The sequence below is a fragment of the Phocoena sinus genome, chromosome 15 (assembly GCF_008692025.1).
Source record: "Phocoena sinus isolate mPhoSin1 chromosome 15, mPhoSin1.pri, whole genome shotgun sequence".
NCBI classification, from domain to species: Eukaryota; Metazoa; Chordata; class Mammalia; order Artiodactyla; family Phocoenidae; genus Phocoena; species Phocoena sinus.
In genome coordinates this window covers 11453514-11472992 of record NC_045777.1, presented here as the reverse complement: position 1 = coordinate 11472992, position 19479 = coordinate 11453514, and the positions used below count along the sequence as shown (strand labels likewise).

Sequence of the window (19479 nt, the reverse complement as noted above, 5' to 3'; positions counted from 1 at the left end):
ATACCTCAAAACAGAAGGCTTACTAGCTCATGCAATGCTAATATGCAGCACCCTTTAATACTTGCTGATCTCCCCTCTGAACAAGAGAGCAGGCCTCAGAGGCTCAAAAACCTTTGGCAAGCAACATATGGAGGAAGAATTTACCAACTTTCTTTTGTTTTTGTAATATTTATCATTGCTGTTACTGCCTTCTTATGACAAATGAGACTGGTTTCCATTTATGGCAGTGCAAATGGTGGTAAAAATAAGTTTAAAAAGCAAGACCATTAGAGGAAAAAAATAGTATGTCGTCCCCAAATAAGGCCCATGAGGTAAAAGTGTGACCTTGGGCAAGACCTTTCACCTCGGTTTCCTCACCTCTCTACCTCTTGGGTGTATATCAGGAGGACTGAATGAGCTCTTATCTCAAAGTGACCGGCATAGTGCTGAGAAATACAGGCCAGAGTAAATGCCACGTAAGTTGTAGTTAAACACAATTGGGAAACAGGCCCTCACCCCAAATCTGCACATGTTCATACTACACTGTATTTTATCATCAAATAACCAATTAACATATGGACTCCGGCCCAAAATGCCCCTGATAATATTAAAGTGCAAAGCATTTTTCAGAGAACCCCAGAGAACAAGTAGGGGCAGGAAAAACAACTTACCACTCCATTAGAACTATTAACTCCATTCATATTAATTTTTGTTACAAATCTTACAAAGGGGGGTGCTTCTGGGTATTTAGGTCCACATTCTATTTTAAGGCTGTATATTCGGTTTTCATAAATTGTCTGGAAAAAAAAAGGGTACAGCCATGTCAGGCAATTACAAAGAATTCAAAAAGGTAGAACTTCTGAAACCTCATTTATTCCTGACTGCAGAACTGGTGCATCTGCTTCCATTACACAAAGTCTACTTGTTATTTGATAAGTTAGCAGTAATTAGTCCTTACACTGGTGTATATGAATCCTGGCCTGGGGGGGAATATAAAGAAGGCAGAACACTTAAGCTAGTTATCACTGAAGTTTCATGCTAGTATTATTAAGCCCAATCAGATGGACTTGTTTTTATGTGAATTTTTCTACGCTCTGGGAAATGGTTTGTCAGAGGCATTCTTCATTCTGGGAAGTCACACCAGATGTCTACTCATGCGGGGATCATCAGCCAGTGCATTAAATACCACCATGTACAAAACACAGAACAGGTAACTCTTGAGAGAACTTCAAAATGAAGCACAAGGTGGGGGTGGGGGAGAGACAGGAGAGTCGCTTCCCACTTCATCACCACTTTGGGGTTGTGCTCTGTGAAAGGGATCTCAGCTGTAGGTGCCATCATCTCTCCCTGCTGTTTTTACGATGACCTGAGAGATTACTGGCATTCAGTATGTGAGGTGGGGAGCCAAGGATGCCAGACCTGCACCGGAAAAAAATAGTCCTTCTCCAAATGCTAACTGTGCCTCTGTTGAGAAACACTGGAAAGGTCCGATCCCCTAAAGCCAATGAACTTTTCCCTTTAACTTCCACCCAGTGAACAGCAGAACGTGCTGATTTTCCCAGGCTGTTCCTTCTGCCTAGAGTGCCGTGCCCGCACCTGAACTACTTCACAACCTTCAAGACCCAGTTCAAACATCATATGAAACGGAAGGCTACTTCACAAGTTTTCTGTTTTATATGAAGTTGCATTATCACCATTTGCGTGTCTGAAGACCACACCAGGGGGTGATAGCTCCCCATCAGACTGGCCCCCTTGAGGGCAAGGACCACCCTTCTCTGGGTTCCCCTCTCAGGCACCAGTGCCCCTTCCTCACTGCATACTGCATGAGAAATTGCTCTTGTGTAAACAGTGACATCTAGCGGTCTTTGGGGGGAATAAATTAAAGAAGATGTGATTTAAATGCTTGAAAACATTGTGTCTAAATAGTGGCCCGTCCCTAATTTAAAAACTGGGACATATATTAATATTTTAAAATTCAGAAGGCAGTCTTAATATACTCATAGAAACTTTTCACATCCACTTAACAGGGACCCCAGCCTATAACAAAATCAAAAATCAATTCTGGATTTCCACCCACCCTCAAGATGCCCCCCTCTCTTCTTCCCTCATAAGTAGCAGCACCATCCAGCAGTTAAAGCAAAAACCTAGCAGCCAGCCACGACTCCCCTCTTCCTCACCCCTTACCTCCCAATCGTCAAATGGTCTCAGCTTCTACCTCCAGAAGAGATCCCACACCTACCCACTTTCCTCCACCACCGCACCTCATCTGAATCACCCCAAGTCTCTGCCTTCTCCCTTGCTCCCCTAGCATCTGCTCCCCACACAGCAGCCTGACTGACCTTTCAAAACCAGAAACCGTTCCTGTGGCTTAACCCCTCCAATGGTTTCCTGGTGACCTAAGAAAGGAAGCCCCAGTTCCTGGATCGGACCCTGTGCACCCCTGCCTTTCTCTCCGTTTATTCTTCTCCCTCCTCATCCAGCCCCAGGTCCTCTCTCCTTGGGGCCCTGATACCAGCTGCCCCACCGCACACTGCAGGTCACTCCTCTCAGCGTCCTCCTGACCCCTCATCTGAAGACTGACTCCTAGTCCTGTGTCTGACACCCCTCACTAAACTCATAACAAGGAGGGCAGGGGTCTCAACTGAACTGATATTCAGCTGTTTGTTGAATGAATGAATGTTGCTCTTTACGCTTTTATAAAAGGAACACCTTGTTGCAATTAAGGAGTTTCCTCAGAGAAAGAAAAACTCACTCAGTAAACATAACAAGCAGGAAGCGGAGAGTGGCACGGTTTCTGTACAGATTTATGGAAAATATGGTAAAAGGTCCAGCCTCAGAGCCTAACACAGTCTCACACTCAATAAATATCTGTTGACTGCATGGATCCCAAATTCATCTCTGGGTGTGTCCTGCATTCCTGCTCACTGGCTTTGTCACACAACTCAAAGACAATTTCTTACATAAAAAAGTCCCTGGGGGCTCACAGTAATTACCAAAATCACAAAGTCTGTTAAAATATTTGACACTACATTTTGGAGGCTCTGATGAGCCGATTTATTCACCTGCCAGCATGGTTTTTGGCTTATCAGTGTTGATAAGAGGTCACTGATCACTCTATTAACAACAGCATCAAAATGGTTAAGAAGGTAAGCAGTTTAGTAATAGGACTCTGATCATTACATAGATTAAATCTTAACGTTACTCTTGACACTATGAAAGCCTAATATAAGAACATGCATGCTATGACCAACTTAGAACAAGAGGAATATTGAATTTCTCACCACTTATGTTCAACTGGCAATTTCACTGGAACACAGTGAAAAGTGCCTCAAGTCAAGTGAGCAGAGACACTGAAGGGTCACGAAAAAGCCCAAAGCAAAACTGTTATAGAAAATGAGGTTCTGGTTTTCTTCTCTTTTGTTTACGAGGGCTCCAAGGACCTGCTAAAAAGGTTTCATTGAAGAAAGGAAATGTGCCTGAAGGAGAATTGCTAGAACATTCTGTCTCCGTGAGGAACACTGCTCTCTTTAAGATTCATTATTTGATCATGGAACAACTTTGTTGTCATGGCTTGAGCTTCATGGGGCAATTTGGCAGTGCCTATCAACATGTTGAAACAGGAGTGCTTAGACCAGCAAGACCATTTCTAGGAATTTCCTACAGACGGACTCGTACAAAAAGGTGAAGCACGGTTTAGTTATTTTTGATACTGCAGACAATCTAAATGTCCACCTGCAAGAGACTGACTAAACAAATAAGGCATACTCCTGTAACTGGATACTCTGTAGCCTTTTCAAAGGCTGAGGCCCAGACATACACACACACACACACACACACGCATGCGTGCACGCACGCACACACCCCTGCAAAGGATGCCAAGACATAGCTCTTGGTATAGCCAGCAAGTTGCAGATTATGAACAACCTATAGAAGCAGAAAGACACCTCCCACCAAGTCTGGATATATTTATGTGTACATAGGCTGTTTCATCCATTGATCACTACATGCCCAGAGCCTAGAGATCACAAACTTTTCTTGGGCCTAAAATATATATGTGAGATAATCCTAGCCTGATCATGAGGAAAACATCAGACCAATTCAAACAGGGAGACAGTCTACAAAATATTTGACCAGTACTCCTCCAGACTGTCAAGGACAACAAAACCAAGAAAACCCTGAAACTGTTACAGGCACAAGGAGCCTAGGACATGACAACAAAACATAATGTGGTATATTGGATAGGATTCTAGAACAGAAAACAGACATAAGGTAAAAGCTAAGGACACCTGAATAAATTATGGACTTCAGTGAATAATGCATCAATATTGGTTCATTGGTTGTAACAAATGTACTGTACTAATATGTTAACAGTAAGGGAAACTGGGGTAGGGTGGTGTATACCAGAACTTTCTTTCTACGCCACCTCTGCAACTTTTCTGTAAATCTGAAAGTATTATAAAATACAATGAATGTTTGCTTATTTATCTATTTATATTGCAGTATAGTTGACTGACAATATTAGTTTCAGGTGTACAACACAGTGACTCAATATTTTTATAGATTATACGCCATTTAAAGTTATTATAAAATATTGGCTACATTCTCTGTACATACAATACATCCTTGTAGCTTTACTTATTTTATACACAGTAGTTTGTATCTCTTAATCCCCTACCCCTATTTTGCCCATCCTCCCTTCTCTCTCCCTACTGGTAACCACTAGTTTGTTCTCTGTATCTGTGAGTCTGTTTCGGTTTTGTTATATTCATTTGTTTGTTTTTTAGATTCCACATAAAAGTGTTACCATACAGTATTTGTCTTTCTCTGTCTAACTTATTTCACTAAGCATAACCCCCTCCAGGTCCATCCATGTAGTTTCAAACGGCAAAATTTCATTCTTTTAAAATGTATTTCTAAGATGTATGAGATATGAGAAAAGGAAAAAGGTATTGGCTGCAAAAATATGCAAAGCACAAAATCTAAATTAATATATAAAAGAAAGATGACACTAGGTGAACTAGTCAACCACTACTCAGTTCAAATCTGATACAGTTATATAAAAAGTATGTTTAATGTGCAATGTGGGCATATGCTATGTTAGAATAAAGGATGGGCCCTCTAAAAAAGGGAGACCAGGTAGAGCCTGAGAAGATCTCAACAACTTAGGACATGGACAGGTGGTAAATGTACAGGAAGAGGTGTGAGAGGAGACGCATCGAACTACTGTTCACAGTTAATCTGGGGAGGAAAGTGGGGATTTGAAAGTTCGGGAAAAGCTGGGAAAAAACGACACTACACTAGGATTTTAACAGAGTATTTAATATAGGGAATCGGTTAAACAGGTATCACTGGACTGAAAAAAGCTTTAGAAGAGGAGCCTGAACTAACACAGAGGTAGTAACCGCAGGGAGCAGGTATCACCTCTGGGTTAGCTAAGGCTTATTATTCCCCTTGTTCCCCCTGAAGGCTGGGGGGGCAAAGAAACAAAGCTGGAGTTGATCAGATCTAGAGGCTCAGAGGAAGAGGGCATCAGAGTTGAACCCAGATCTCTAAGGAGGGGGTGCTGCGAGGCTGATGCTGGGGGTGCCCCCAAAAGCTGGAGGCTGGAACCCACTGTTGATGCCAGGATGAAGGGCAATTACCAGAGTGGCGCAGACAGAACAAGAGGCAAACAGGAAGGAATAAGTCTCTTCTCTCCGCCTTACAGGCTCTCTCCTGTGTCCTGATCGGTGGAGCCTAACGGGAAGCCAGCTGACAAAGGAAAAATGTAGTTTGCAGAGTGCCAGCCCCAGGATCCAAAGCAGAGCAGGGAAAGGTGGGCTTGGCGCTTACTAACCAGCACCTGCACACACCCCTCTGAACAGTGACAAGATACAATTTTCCTCTGTACAAAAACTCTCTTCCCATCAGTCAGGGTATCCTTCTGAGTGAGCCATAGGTCCCTCTGAAGGCAATATTGATTATTCATTTCTCTAATTCAATCATAGTGCCACCTGAATATTCTACAGCCTAAAGACTAAACTGCTGAGTTGACCACACAATCCTAATAGAAAATAAAAAGGTGAAGGGAGGCATTTGCTTCTTCCCATTTGCTTTCTGTTCCCACCAATGTCAGTCTGGCACGAGGCCCTCATCCTGGCAGCAAGAGCTGTCTCTGGTCTCCAGCTTCTGGCCTTTCAGTGCTCCTCCAAGCAGCTCTGCTGGGCCCCACAGGAACTAACAGCAGAGGGTATCTGTCCTCCAAGTGTTAGGTTTCCATGGCCCCAGCCTCTCCTGACCCATCCCCCCAGATCCAGGCAGTGTTGATTGCTTTGTGTTATCTTTGTGTTCCCCCAGCGTGCTTTTTTGGCTTTTTTCAGTCCAACACCTATTTGATCAACTTCCTATATTAAATTCTCTCTGTTGAAATACCTAGTATGGTTTCTCTGCCTGACTGACATAAAGAATTAAAAGGAACAAAGTGAATTGCTTACTCTGTACTGTTTGAAAAACTTTACCAGAATATATTCATTTATCAGACATGTAACTTAAAGCTTTTAAAAAAGAGACGGATCAATATGCACTGATATGGAAAGATGTCCACCATCTGCTAAGGGGGAAAAAAAATAAAGCTGCAAAACATTAAGCATAGCAAGGTCTCATTTTTATTAAAAAGGATATGTATTTGTTTGTGTACCCACAGCAAATGCCAGTAGAAACACACCACACACCAAATGATCAGTTTTTATTCTGTGGGGAGTATAATGAAATGGGGAAAGGATCACTTTCCTTTTACTTCACACACTCCTGGAATTCTGTTTGTTCCTAAGCATGCATACAATACTTTTAGATAAGTATGTGTACAAATACACACCTACACTCTAACCCACACATAAAAACACTATCTTGGAGAACCCCAGAGGTATTAACAGTGCTTCTCAACCAGGGTAATTTCTGTCCCTGTCCCACTCCTGAAGTGGTGGGAGTCAGACAACACCTGGAGACATTTATGACTGTCACAACAGGGTTGGGGAGGTGCTTCTGGCATCTAGTGAGGAGACACCAGGGATGCTGCTGAACATCCTCTAATGCAAAGGACAGCTCCAAAACAAAGAATGACCCAGCCCAATATGCCAATAGTGCCAAGGCTGAGAAACTTTGCTCTATAACCTGGCTAGTGTTACCACCTCACGGTCAGAGTAGAAAGACTCCACGTCTAATGCTGTGGACAGTCACATGTTTGCCAGAATTTTGCTAGAGGCACTTGGATGGGAAGCTTTACTTTTAGGTTTGGAGGACTTGCTTTCAAAAAAAAGATATATATATATATATATTATTTTTTTTTTTTCAAATAGCTAACACACACATATGATTAAAGCATAAAGAGTACAAAAATACAGTGAAAAATAAGCCTCCTTTCCACCCTGACCCCAGCCAGCAATCCCTTTTGAAGGCAACTACTGTCATCAGCTTCTTTTATGTTTTCCAAAAGTATTCGAAGCACAAGTATATGTCTGGCCTCTTCCTCTTCCCTCACCCACCCCCACCCCAAGTGACAGCACAGTCTGTATACTGCTTTGTACCTTTTTTCACTTAAATATCATGGAGATCCTCCATTTCAGCACATATAAATCTGTCTCATTCTTTTGAAAAGCTAAACAGTATATAATATGGTCCACTGAAAGATACTGAGGTGCTTTCCAATATTTTGCTACTATTGAAAACACTGCATGAAATAATTTTGTACATACAGGCTTTTGGGCAATACATTCAAGAAAAGCTGAGTAAATTCCTAGCAGAATTGCTGGATCATATGGTATATGCCTTTTAAATACTGGTGGAGGATTTTGAGTAATACAACAACAAAAATACAACAGGGACATGAGTTACTCAGAGCTCTATTTAGATGCTTTAATAATTAGCTTGATATTCCAGATGCACAGCATATACCCTGTATGTTAATCATAAAACAGATTGGTCACAGGAAGCACCTAGAAGCAGGTAGCTCCTTTTATGACTTTGCTTTTAACCTTGGGGAGCCAGGGCAATAGAAACTATAAGGGTAAAAAGACACAATAACAAGTATTGGTGAGGGAGCAGAGAAACTGATACCCTCACGCATTGCTGGTGGGAATGTAAAGTGGTGCAGTGCAGCCACTTTGGAAAACAGTTTGCCAGTTGGTTAAAATGTTAAACAGAGTTATCATATGATCCAACAATTCCACTCCTATGTATATACTTAAGAGAACTGAAAACATCTGTCCACATAAAAACCTGTACACAAATGTTCATAGCAGTATTATTCATAATATGCAAAAAGTGGAAAAAATCCAAATGTCCATCAATTAATTAATGGATAAACAAAATATGGTATATCCATACAAAAGAATATTATTCAGCCATAAAAAGGAATGAACTACTGATAAGTGCTATAACATGAACGAATCCTGAAAACATCATGCTAAGTAAAAGCCAGTCACAAAAGACCACATATTAATTCCAATTACATGAAATGTCCCAAACAGGCAAATGCATAGATACAGAAAGTAAACAGTGATTGCCAAGGGTGAGGAGTGAGCGGGTAGAAGGCAGAATGGGAGTGACTGCCAAAGGGTATGGGGTTTCTTTCTTGGGTAATGAAAATGCTCTGAAATTAGTGACAGTTGCACAATTCTGAATATAATAAAAACCACTGAACTGTACACTTTAAAAGTATATTCTATGGTTAAGTGAATTCTATGGTTTGTGAATTATGTCTCAATTAAAAAAAATAAGGATGTAAAGGACATATGGAAAGTATCTTGCATACTGTAGCTACTCATTAAAAGCTAGTCCCCTTTGGAAAGAGGTAAACTGAAACTCAGGGTAACCCAAGATGTTTTAGGTGGAACAGCATATTTTCAACAGAACTTAGTGTTCATTTTATTTATTCATTTGTTTGTTTAAGTATATAATTCAGTGGTATTTAGTGCATTCACAATGTTGTACGCTGGTTCATTCTTAGTTTGTTAGAACCTAAAGATCAGTCTGTTAACAAATCTGTTGAACATCTACCCCATTCTGAGTCATTTCTAGGTGCTCTGGAGAGTAAAGAGAAGGGAAGAATAGTTCTCATCTTCAAAAAACCTAAACCATTCTTAGGAAGATAAGAATGCAGTGAAGGAAGCCATCACTATACAGTGGACTTTCAGAGACAGCAAGAAATGATCTTTATGAAGAAACAAGCCTTCTAGATCAAGGTTTTTCCCAGTATTTAATAGATTCAGAAAACCCCGATTTTCATAGATTAAAAAAAGATCAAGAAATGAGTAAAAACAGATTGAATATTTTTTTAAACCCCCCAAACAAAACTACAGGGTCACAAAAATGATTCAAAAAGTAACATTAAATATCAAAGCCAGTCATTCATCATGAGTGTTTATGACAATCTAAGAGTCCTAACACTGAGCGAGCACCACACTCTTCCTTTTTTCAGACAGGGCCACATCCCATGTGTCTTTCTATCTCCCAGAGGCTGGTGCAGAGCCTTGCACGAGGTGAAAAGAATGACCGAACATCATCACCCTTAAGCACAAGCAGACACAGGAAAGGGCCTGCTACACTCAGGCAGAATCTCCTACCGCTTGTCTGAAACAAGTGTCACATTATTGGAATCTATTTCTTCACTCCTACATCAAATTGCTACTTAACACTAGATAATTCTATAGTGGGAACAGATGAAAACTCAAAATATAAATAGGAAGGAGACAATATAGCACAGTGGTTAGGAGCACAGGCTCTGGAGTGAGACGAGGTTTGGGAATTATCAGCTATGTGACTTTGTGTGAGTACCCTGACTTTTCCAAGTCGGCTTCCTCATCTGTAAGATGGAATGCAGCTACCCAACAGAAGCACCTTACAACAGGCTCTTGTGAGAATTAAAGGGCATTTCTGGGGGGTTTACTATGTGCCACAAAAAAAGGTTAGCGGGCATTATAAGACTGGGAATGCTCGAAAAATCACAGAGCTCTAAAAGAGGGGTCCTGTTCCCCATCCCCACTGTCTTTGTCTTCTTCGCAAAGGTCTTTGGGCCCAACAGAGCCTGGAACAGACCAGGCAGGCAATAACCCTTTGTTGAATGGCCCAATGAATTAGGATACAGACGCATGGCAGGACTGGGAAACAATGAATAAAAACCACAACCATAAAGGTTTTCCGAAGTTCAGTTGGACACTGTCTTCAGGAATGCTGGCTGTACCTGGAGCCTTGTTATTTGATAAGCCCAGGAGTTTGTTCTAAACTACGTGAGGGTACAATTACCTCAAACCTCACTGTCTACATTGTCATGTAAATTCACACTATGAGACTAAACAGGTTTTTGCTTACCATTTAGAGGGATTAAACAGCATCAGAGGAGGTTCAAATATATAAACTGAAACTGGTCAAAAAAGAATAGCCACATTTCAGAAAATATACCATTGGTGAGCTTTTTCCGTGATAAGGCTAATATTTTTTAAAAGGAGGCACAGTGAATTTAAGACATTGACATTTATAGCGGTAGCTCGACGCTTACTCTTGGAGGCCCAATTATCATCCCTGTCCATCTTGTAAGTGTCATGTCTTCGTCATCTTCTAGACCCCAGCTAACTGTGCCATCTCCTACTCCTTTCTGGCCTTCTTCGAGTTCTTCCAACAGTCGGAAATTGCGAGGGACTTTTACTCCTAAAATAAATGGAAAGAAATTCAAGATACTAGCAACTCCAGGGGAACTTGTAAGCCTAGAGCTAGCTGCTCATTATCACTAGGTTAGAATAAAGATGCTTATGTGCTAAAAACTTCTGTAAGTTGTCGTACCTCAAGCTTGCTGCTTACGAAGCTATCTGTATTGACCAGCACAACCAGAAGGAAGGGGCACGTGGTTTGTTACAGGTGAAGTGTCGACTACACCAGGGCTGGATGACCAAACCTAGAAAGACACCCCACCCCCAACCCTGGAGCTTTGACGAACTTCATAAAGGGTTTACAAGCCGAAATGTTGATTAATTTGGGCCCAACAGTTTGAGATGAAAATTAAAGTGCTAACAAAAGTGCCTTGGAAGAAAAGAGGCTATTTCTTTTGTTTTGTTCTTATTCTACATTTCTGAATCTAAGGGCATGCTCATTTGTTGGAACGAGTCTCAAACTACCTTAGGAGGAACAGACGCCCTGGCCCTATCATGTAACAACAGTGTCCTCTTGATCAACTCAGAGTCAACAGAAGGCGGCAAGGATGAAAAATTGCAAATATTTAAGTCATAGTTTCTCTCTTGTGAAAAGCTAAGAGGGTAGCAGTTCTCTGCTTTACCTGTTTCCAAAAATCCCAAAGCCTGCAAAGTAGCTCATGGAAGCAAACACACGAACACATCTCACAGGTTCATGCCACTGCACCTAAGTTCAGGCTGAGGCTTGCACCGCTTCTGGGTGTCTTCCAGAACAGAGTCTAGGTACTGGGCCCAGATGGGGATGTTAGTCTCCCAACCAGTCCTGCCTACCTCTCCCCGCACTCACCTCTTCCCCTGGCATTTAGACTATTCCTCAGGAAAAAACTCAGGATCCAGGCAAGTTACAAGCTTTCTTTACTGAGCCTCCAACTGGCCAGACTCAGAGCCAAGCAGCACTTAACATATGATTATGAAGAAAGACCCACTGGAGGGACTCAAGACTGTGGGTGGTGTTCTCTGTGTATCTCAGTATTTCCCAAAGTGTGGAACACATCTTACTATTAATTCAACTGGAATAAATACCTGAGGAAATCAGGCACTTTTCTAGGCACCAAGAAATAAGCTGTGAACAAAACAAAAATGCCTGCCCTCATGGAGCTTACATTCTAGAAGGAAACAAATACAAATTATGCAAGTTATGTAGTATGACAGATGGTGGTGTTCTGGAGCAGAGAGTACTGGTGGGGGGAGTTACAATTTTAAATAGGGAACATGACTTATTGGCAGCTGAGGGGAGAGTCTTCCAGTCAGAGGAAAGAGCAGGTGCAAAGGTCCTGAAGTACAACCTTGCCCAGAGTGTCAAAGAACAGCAAAGATGCCAAGTGAGCTAAAACCAAGTCAGTGAGATGGAAGTAGGAAATTAGGGACTCCAACTGTTAAAAAGCCACTGGAGTTTTGAATAGAAGAATGACAGGATTTTGACTTGTTTTTAACAGGATCCCTCTGGCTGCTGTATGAAGAGTACAGTGAAGGGAGCTAGGGCAGAAACAGCCAGAAGGCTATTGCAATAATCCCAGCAAAAGATCACAGGTGTTAACAGTGAAGGAACAGGGTGATAGCAGTGAAGGTGGTGAGAAGTAGCACAGTTTTAAATATTTCAGGGGTGTGAGCTGGTAAGATTTGCTGTCAGATTGCCTATGAAGTGTGAGAGAAAGAGAAGTCAACTATTGCTACCAGGCTTTATTTAGGTGGTACATGAGTGAACACTTCATTTTACAGTCATGTATTTTTTAGGGCAAGTAATGTTAAACTAATTTCCCCTTTATGATTATGTTAAAATTTTCCTTCTAAAATAAACATAAGCAAAAGAGTCAGCCGACTGAAGAAAAATATTAAATAGCACAGATGGTACTTGAAAGGAAACAGGAAAAATCTGAAAGCATTCTTGAATGGTCCGTTTGGAAAACACTGGCATTTTTTATCCACAGAAGAGCCAACTGGATTATTCACTTATACTGGATTAAGTCTCCTCCAGCAAATGCGAAACTGAAGGCTGTTTGTGACATTATAAGCAAAAAACCAGACAATTCAATGCCTTTTGTTTAGAAAGAGTTAAATCTTTAATAATCCTAATTTGGCTTAGGAGAAAAAAAATCACTGTGCATTACTACTGCTGTTACTATTGGTTACTTTATAAGTCTGCACTAATAAAAATGAATATCCAAATAGCACAGAATTGTACTGATAGGAAGACTGATAGATATCTGACGTACTTGTTCACAGATGGTGTAATGGGCTGAACTGTGTCTCCTCAAGTTCATATGTTGAAGACCTAAGTCCCAGCATCTCAGAATGTGACTATATTTGGAAACAGAGCCTTTAAAGAGGTGATTAAGTTAAAATGAGGCCATTAGGGTGGGCCCTAATCCAATATGACTGGTGTCCTTACTAGAAGAGGAAACTTAGATGCACAAGGAAACAACAGGTATGCACATCTGTATGGAGTAAAGACCATGTGAGGACCCAGTGAGAAGGCAACCACCTGCAAGTCAAAAGAAATCAAACCTGCTGATACCCTGATCTTGGACTTCTAGCCTCCAGAATTCTGAATGTCCATTGTTTAAGCTACCCAGTCTGTGGTATTCTGTTATGGCAGCCCTAGTAAACTAATATAGATGTTAAGTGACATTTTAAGAAACCTGGATAGATTATCGCTAGGTGCAACCTGGTTATCTCTAGGTGCAAGGATTATGGGTGGTTCCAACCGCCCCTTTCCATATTTTCCGATTTTTTTAAAAAACCACGATTGTGATTTACTTCACTCTCTATAACAGACTCTAGGTCCATCCACCTCACTACAAATAACTCAACTTCATTTCTTTTTATGGCTGAGTAATATTCCATTGTATATATGTGCCACATCTTTATCCATTCATCTGTTGATGGACACTTCGGTTGCTTCCATGTCCTGGCTATTTATAGAGCTGCAATGAACACTGTGGTACATGACTGTTTGAATTATGGTTTTCTCTGACTATATGCCCAGTAGCGGGATTGCTGGGTGGGATAGTTTTTTTAGTTTTTTAAAGAACCTCCATACTGTTCTCCATAGTGGCTGTATCAATTTACATTCCCACCAACAGTGCAAGAGGGTTCCCTTATCTCCACACCCTCTCCAGCATTTATTGTTTGTAGATTTTTTGATGATGGCCTTTCTGACCAGTGTGAGATAATATCTCATTATAGTTTTGATTTGCATTTCTCTAATGATTAATAATGTTGAGCATTCTTTCATGTGTTTGTTGGCAATCTGTATATCTTCTTTGGAGAAATGTCTATTTAGGTCTTCTGCCCGTTTTTGGATTGGGTTGTTAGAGTCTGTCATACAGAGTGAAGTTAAGTCAGAAAGAGAAAAACAAATACTGTATGCCAACACATATATATGGAATCTAAGAAAAAAAAAAAAGGTCATGAAGAACCTAGGGGCAAGATGGGAATAAAGAGCAGACCTACTAGAGAATGGACTTGAGGATATGGGGAGGGGGAGGGGGAAGGGTAAGCTGGGACAAAGTGAGAGAGTGGCATGGACATATATACACTACCACGTAAAATAGATAGTGGGAAGCAGCAGCGTAGCACAGGGAGATCAGCTCCCGGTGCTTTGTGACCACCTAGAGGAGTGGATAGGGAGGGTGGGAGGCAGGGAGACCCAAGAGGAAAGAGATATGGGGATGTATGTATAACTGATTCACTTTGTTATAAAGCAGAATCTAACACACCATTGTAAAGCAATTATACTCCAATAAAGATGTTAAAAAAACAAACAAACAACCATGATTGTGTCATTTGATCAACACAACACTTAGGAACCATGTCAACCAAACTGCACTTGCTATTCGCTTTGCCTGGAACACTCTTCCCCAGATAAGTTACATCAGTCATGCTTCTTCACCTTCTCTAGGGCTTCAGTTATGTGACACCTGATTGAAATAAGGATCAAGGATTCTCTGAGAGTGGGAATCTCACTTCATAGTATTCCCTAAGTGACTAACTTTAAGTGGTCTGTGTTCTTTAGTGTTACCAAAACTTGTTCAAGTCAAATGATCAACAGCAAAGTACAATAGCTCCCATGGCTAAGCCCTTCACTTTTTTTTTTTTTAAGAAGATGTTGGGGGTAGGAGTTAATTAATTTATTTTTGTTGTGTTGGGTCTTCGTTTCTGTGCGAGGGCTTTCTCTAGTTGTGGCAAGAGGTGGCCACTTTTCATCGCGGTGCGCGGGCCTCTCACTATCGCGGCCTCTCTTTTTGCAGAGCGCAGGCTCAGTAGTTGTGGCTCACGGGCCTAGTTGCTCCGCGGCATGTGGGATCCTCCCAGACCAGGGCTCGAACCAGTGTCCCCTGCATTAGTAGGCAGAGTCTCAACCACTGCGCCACCAGGGAAGCCCAGCCCTTCACTGTTTTTTTTTGTTTTGTTTTGTTTTTTGCGGTACGCAGGTCTCTCACTGCTGTGGCCTCTCCCGTTGCGGAGCACAGGCTCCGGACGCGCAGGCTCAGCGGCCATGGCCCATGGGCCCAGCCGCTCCGCGGCACGTGTGATCCTCCCGGACCGGGGCATGAACCTGTGTCCCCCGCATCGGCAGGCGGACTCTCAACCACTGCGCCACCAGGGAAGCCCAGCCCTTCACTCTTGAATGAAGTTATACATGTGACCTCTATTTCAAGTTGCTCTCTTTGGCAAGATAAAAAATGTGCTTTTTTTTTCTTTTCTTTTCTTTTTTTGCTGCTCCTCGGTTTACAGGATCTTAGTTCCCCGACCAGGGATTGAACCCGGGGTCCCAGCAGTGAAAGTGCCAAGTCCTAACCACTGAACTGCCAGGGAATTCCCCCAAATGTGCTATTTTTTGTGTCAGATCTTTTTTTTTTTTTTTTTTTGTGGTACGCAGGCCTCTCACTGTTGTGGCCTCTCCCGTTGCGGAGCACAGGCTCCAGATGCACAGGCTCAGCGGCCATGGCTCACGGGCCCAGCCGCTCCACAGCATGTGGGATCCTCCCGGACCGGGGCACGAACCCGTGTCCCCTGCATCGGCAGGCGGACTCTCAACCACTGCGCCACCAGGGAAGCCCTGTGTCAGATCTTTAAATCAGGTTGGATTAATTATTTCAGGTGTAACTGTTCCTCTTGTAAACTTTAGCAAAGAACATCCTTATAGGTGGAAATGTTCCCTCTTCATCTAACAACCAGGTCTGATTAGGAAATCTTTTTTTTTTAATTTAATTTTTTGGCCACACTTCCCGGCAAGTGGGATCATAGTTTCCCGACCAGGCAACGAACCCGCGCCCCCTGCACTGGAAGCAGAGTCTTAACTGCTGGACCACCAGGGAAGTCCCCCTTAATCCAAATATCACAAGCTCACTGCTATTAGTTTCAAAACAGGTAGTGAATTCAACATATCTTTCTGACGCTTGATTTTTTTACTTCTGAAGTAGGGGAAAATATTATATTAGTAATGAATCTTGCACTTCCAACAGGTATTTCCATTGGATTAGAGACATTTAATTACTTAAAAACAAAGCATGCAAAGCTCATATACACAACTGCACAACAACAAATGAGTCACTTAAACTTATTTTAGGTTAGTATTTGGAACAGTAAATGAGCACCACAGAGGACAAAGTCAGCTTTTCGTTGTTACTTCTGTACTGACATTACAGGATGATTCAATTTGATTCAATTATAAAATAGGCATCAAAACAGCTTAATAAATGAAAAACTCTGGATTGGCCAGCATCTATTAGGCAGTCTAGAAATATTCCAAGCAGGAGTTGGAATATACATATGAATATCAGAATAATTGTACTATATACTGATTAATTATGATAAGCATTTATTCCATTTGAATAGCAGTTCTCAGCTTTTTTGGTCTCAAGACCCTTTTACACTCTTAAAAATTACTGAAGACTTCAAAGAGCCTTTGTTTATGTGGGTTATAGCTATTGATATTGACCAAATTAGAAAATTAAAACTGAGAAATTATAAAAATACTTAATTCATTTACAACTAACCACAACCAACCATTATGTGCTAAGATAAATAACATATAACTATATTTTCCAAAGAATAGAATTAAACTAGTGAGAAGAGTGGTATGGCTTTGCAGATTTCTTTAATGTCTGGCTCAAAACAACAGGAAGTGTTAAGAACTGAGGTGAGCTGGAGAATACACATCCTCTCTAAAGGGGACAGTCACGCCTTTGCCCTGGTCAAATGTCTATGGGTCAGATTCTGCTTATGGGACACCACTTTGCAACATCCGAGGTCACCTGATTGTTCTCAAAAATCCCTTTAAGCCCTAATATCCTAGGTTTAGCTCAGAGGATATTTTAAACCCTCTGAGGGTAAGGGTAAGTAAAGGTTGATAAACGTTGTAATCTGGCATTGGGCAGTTAAGTACTCAGTTAACCTTTATTTAGCAAAATCTCGAAGAATTTAAGTCCACAAAGTGGATAGCTTTTATTTTTTTCATTTTATTTTTAAAAATTATTTATTTGTTTATTATTATTTTTGGCTTCATTGGGTCTTTGTTGCTGCACGCGGGCTTTCTCTAGTTGCGGTGAGCGGGGGCTACTCTTCGTTGCGGTGCGCAGGTTTCTCATTGTGGTGGCTTCTCTTGTTGTGGAGCACAGGCTCTAGGCACACAGGCTTCAGTAGTTGCAGCACACAGGTTCAGTAGTTGTGGCGCATGGGCTTAGTTGCTCCATGGCATGTGGGATCTTCCTGGACCAGGGATCGAACCCATGTCCCCTGCACTGGCAGGCAGATTCTTAACCACTGCGCCACCAGGGAAGTCCCTGGATAGCTTTTAAAGAGGACTGTTACTTTTTAATTCATTTTTCCTAAGCCATAAACTTTTATTTTCACTCAAAAATTGATTAAAAGTGAAGTCTGGGGAATAACTACAGCTAGCAGAAATCAGGAACTCCAAAAATTTACAAATTATGCAGTGATTCATTTAGCTTTTTTAAATATTTAAATAGAAGTGGCTGATTAGCACCTGGGTAGCTGAACTCTATCTAGTAAGGAACCATCTGGTTAGCTGGTATACTGAACTCTATCTAGTAAGGAACTATCTAGGGTTCACCATGTTTAATATGTGTAAAACTGAGCTCATTCCACCTTTACAAGCAAAATCCACACATTTCAGGACTGCAATTTTTTTAAATGTTAGCTACGCTTGTTACCTGTTTGTCAAAATTTCCCTACCCATAAATTTGTTAGTAATATATATGTACACACACTTTCTTTCAGTACAATAATTATCAGACACTTATCCAACACCATGCTAGACCTTATTGGGGCTATGAAAGAAATAAAAACAGGAGCTTCCCAATCAGAGTATAAAGTCTCACTATGGAAACAAGATACACATACAAAGTTCAATAAAACAAAACAGTATTAGAATGTATGAGAGAAATATAATCATAGGGCAACGTTTCTTAATCTTTGAGGGGGTCATAGACCCCTCTGAATGTGATGAAAGCTAAAGAGGTGGGGCCATGTTACTAAGAGGACTTTATCCTGAGGGTAATTAGTGGGGAGCTGCAAAAGGCTCTGAGCAGGGCAAGAAATAAGGCAAATCTCCCAGGTAATGTTCAGGATGGGCTGAAGGATTAGAGGCCAGGTTAGGGATGTGTTACTACTAACATCTCAGGATACAAAGCCAGAAGCATTTGCTTAGAGCAAATACTTGTGACAACGGAACAAGTTATCAAACTTCTTATAAGCTGAGGTAGGTGGGATGTTAAAGAGATTTAAGGCAGCACATATTAATTTGCATGACTGTGGTGATAGTTCCCATTTTTATAAAAAAAACATTAAAACAACTGGCCTCTACATGGTAGTCTTTAGATAAATATTCGTTGAAAAATAAAAAAACTGAGCAAAGGATAAAAAGGTATGTACACTCCATTTTATAAAAGATAAACACAAAGTCAACCCATGCTTCCCCGTATGTGTATACTCACATAAACGATCTTTAGATGCCACGGAAGTAGAATCACAAATGTAAGGATACCTAGTTGACCACTCTATTTTTATTATTTTTTTTTAAGATTTTTTTTTTGATGTGGACCATTTTAAAAGTCTTTATTGAATTTGTTACTATACTGCTTCTGTTTTATGTTTTGGTTTTTTTGGCCGCAAGCCATGTGGGATCTTAGCTCCCCGACCAGGGACCGAACCCGCACTCCCTGCACTGGAAGGTGAAGTCTTAACCACTGGACCGCCAGGGAAGTCCCGACTACTCTATTTTAAAAAGGCTGGTCAGAGGAATGGCGAAGTTACCTCCCACAAATAAGAGTCAGAATATAATTTAGAGAAAATTCTATAATCTCTCAGCAGAGGGTTAAGACCAGGAACCTAGGCTCAAATCCATGCTCTGCAACTTTCCAGCAATCTAGCTGGGTGACTACGCCAAGTTATCCTTGACCCTCAGAGTAACAGGGATCCCGATACTCTTTACCTCTACAAGTGGTGAGGAAGAAGCAATGAGGTAAAACCTATAAAAGCACTTTGTGTAATACCTGGGACAGAGGCTGAATCACCTTCATCGGCACTGTCCTATCCACCGTAGTATAAAATACAAAAACCCTCACTTGATCCCATATCCCCTTCTAGCTACCAACTCATTTCTTTGTTCATTTTTAGCAAAAAATCTCAAAAGGGCTGTCTAGACCCCTTGTTTGCAATTCTTCACTCTACTTGCACCTACTCCAATCAGGCTTTTCTAGCTAGTCACTCACCCAAACTGCTCTTGTCAGGGGCACCAAGCAGCACCCTCTAGCCA

General features: G+C 41.3%; 1 protein-coding gene across 5 annotated transcripts in view; it reads right to left on the bottom strand.

Moving 5' to 3' along the window:
* UBE2V1 (ubiquitin conjugating enzyme E2 V1) overlaps positions 1 to 19479 on the bottom strand; it is a 31986-nt gene that overhangs the window by 2401 nt on the left and 10106 nt on the right. For 2 of the 5 annotated variants that reach the window (XM_032604829.1, XM_032604832.1), the window contains exons 2-3: positions 10511 to 10659; positions 651 to 776 (exon numbers count right to left, since the gene is read on the bottom strand). In XM_032604829.1, the coding sequence (XP_032460720.1) occupies positions 651 to 776; positions 10511 to 10659 (275 nt within the window). Of the gene's footprint in view, positions 1 to 650; positions 777 to 10323; positions 10660 to 19479 lie in introns of all 5 variants that reach the window. The other 3 variants (XM_032604831.1, XM_032604830.1, XM_032604828.1) reach the window with 3 other exon arrangements.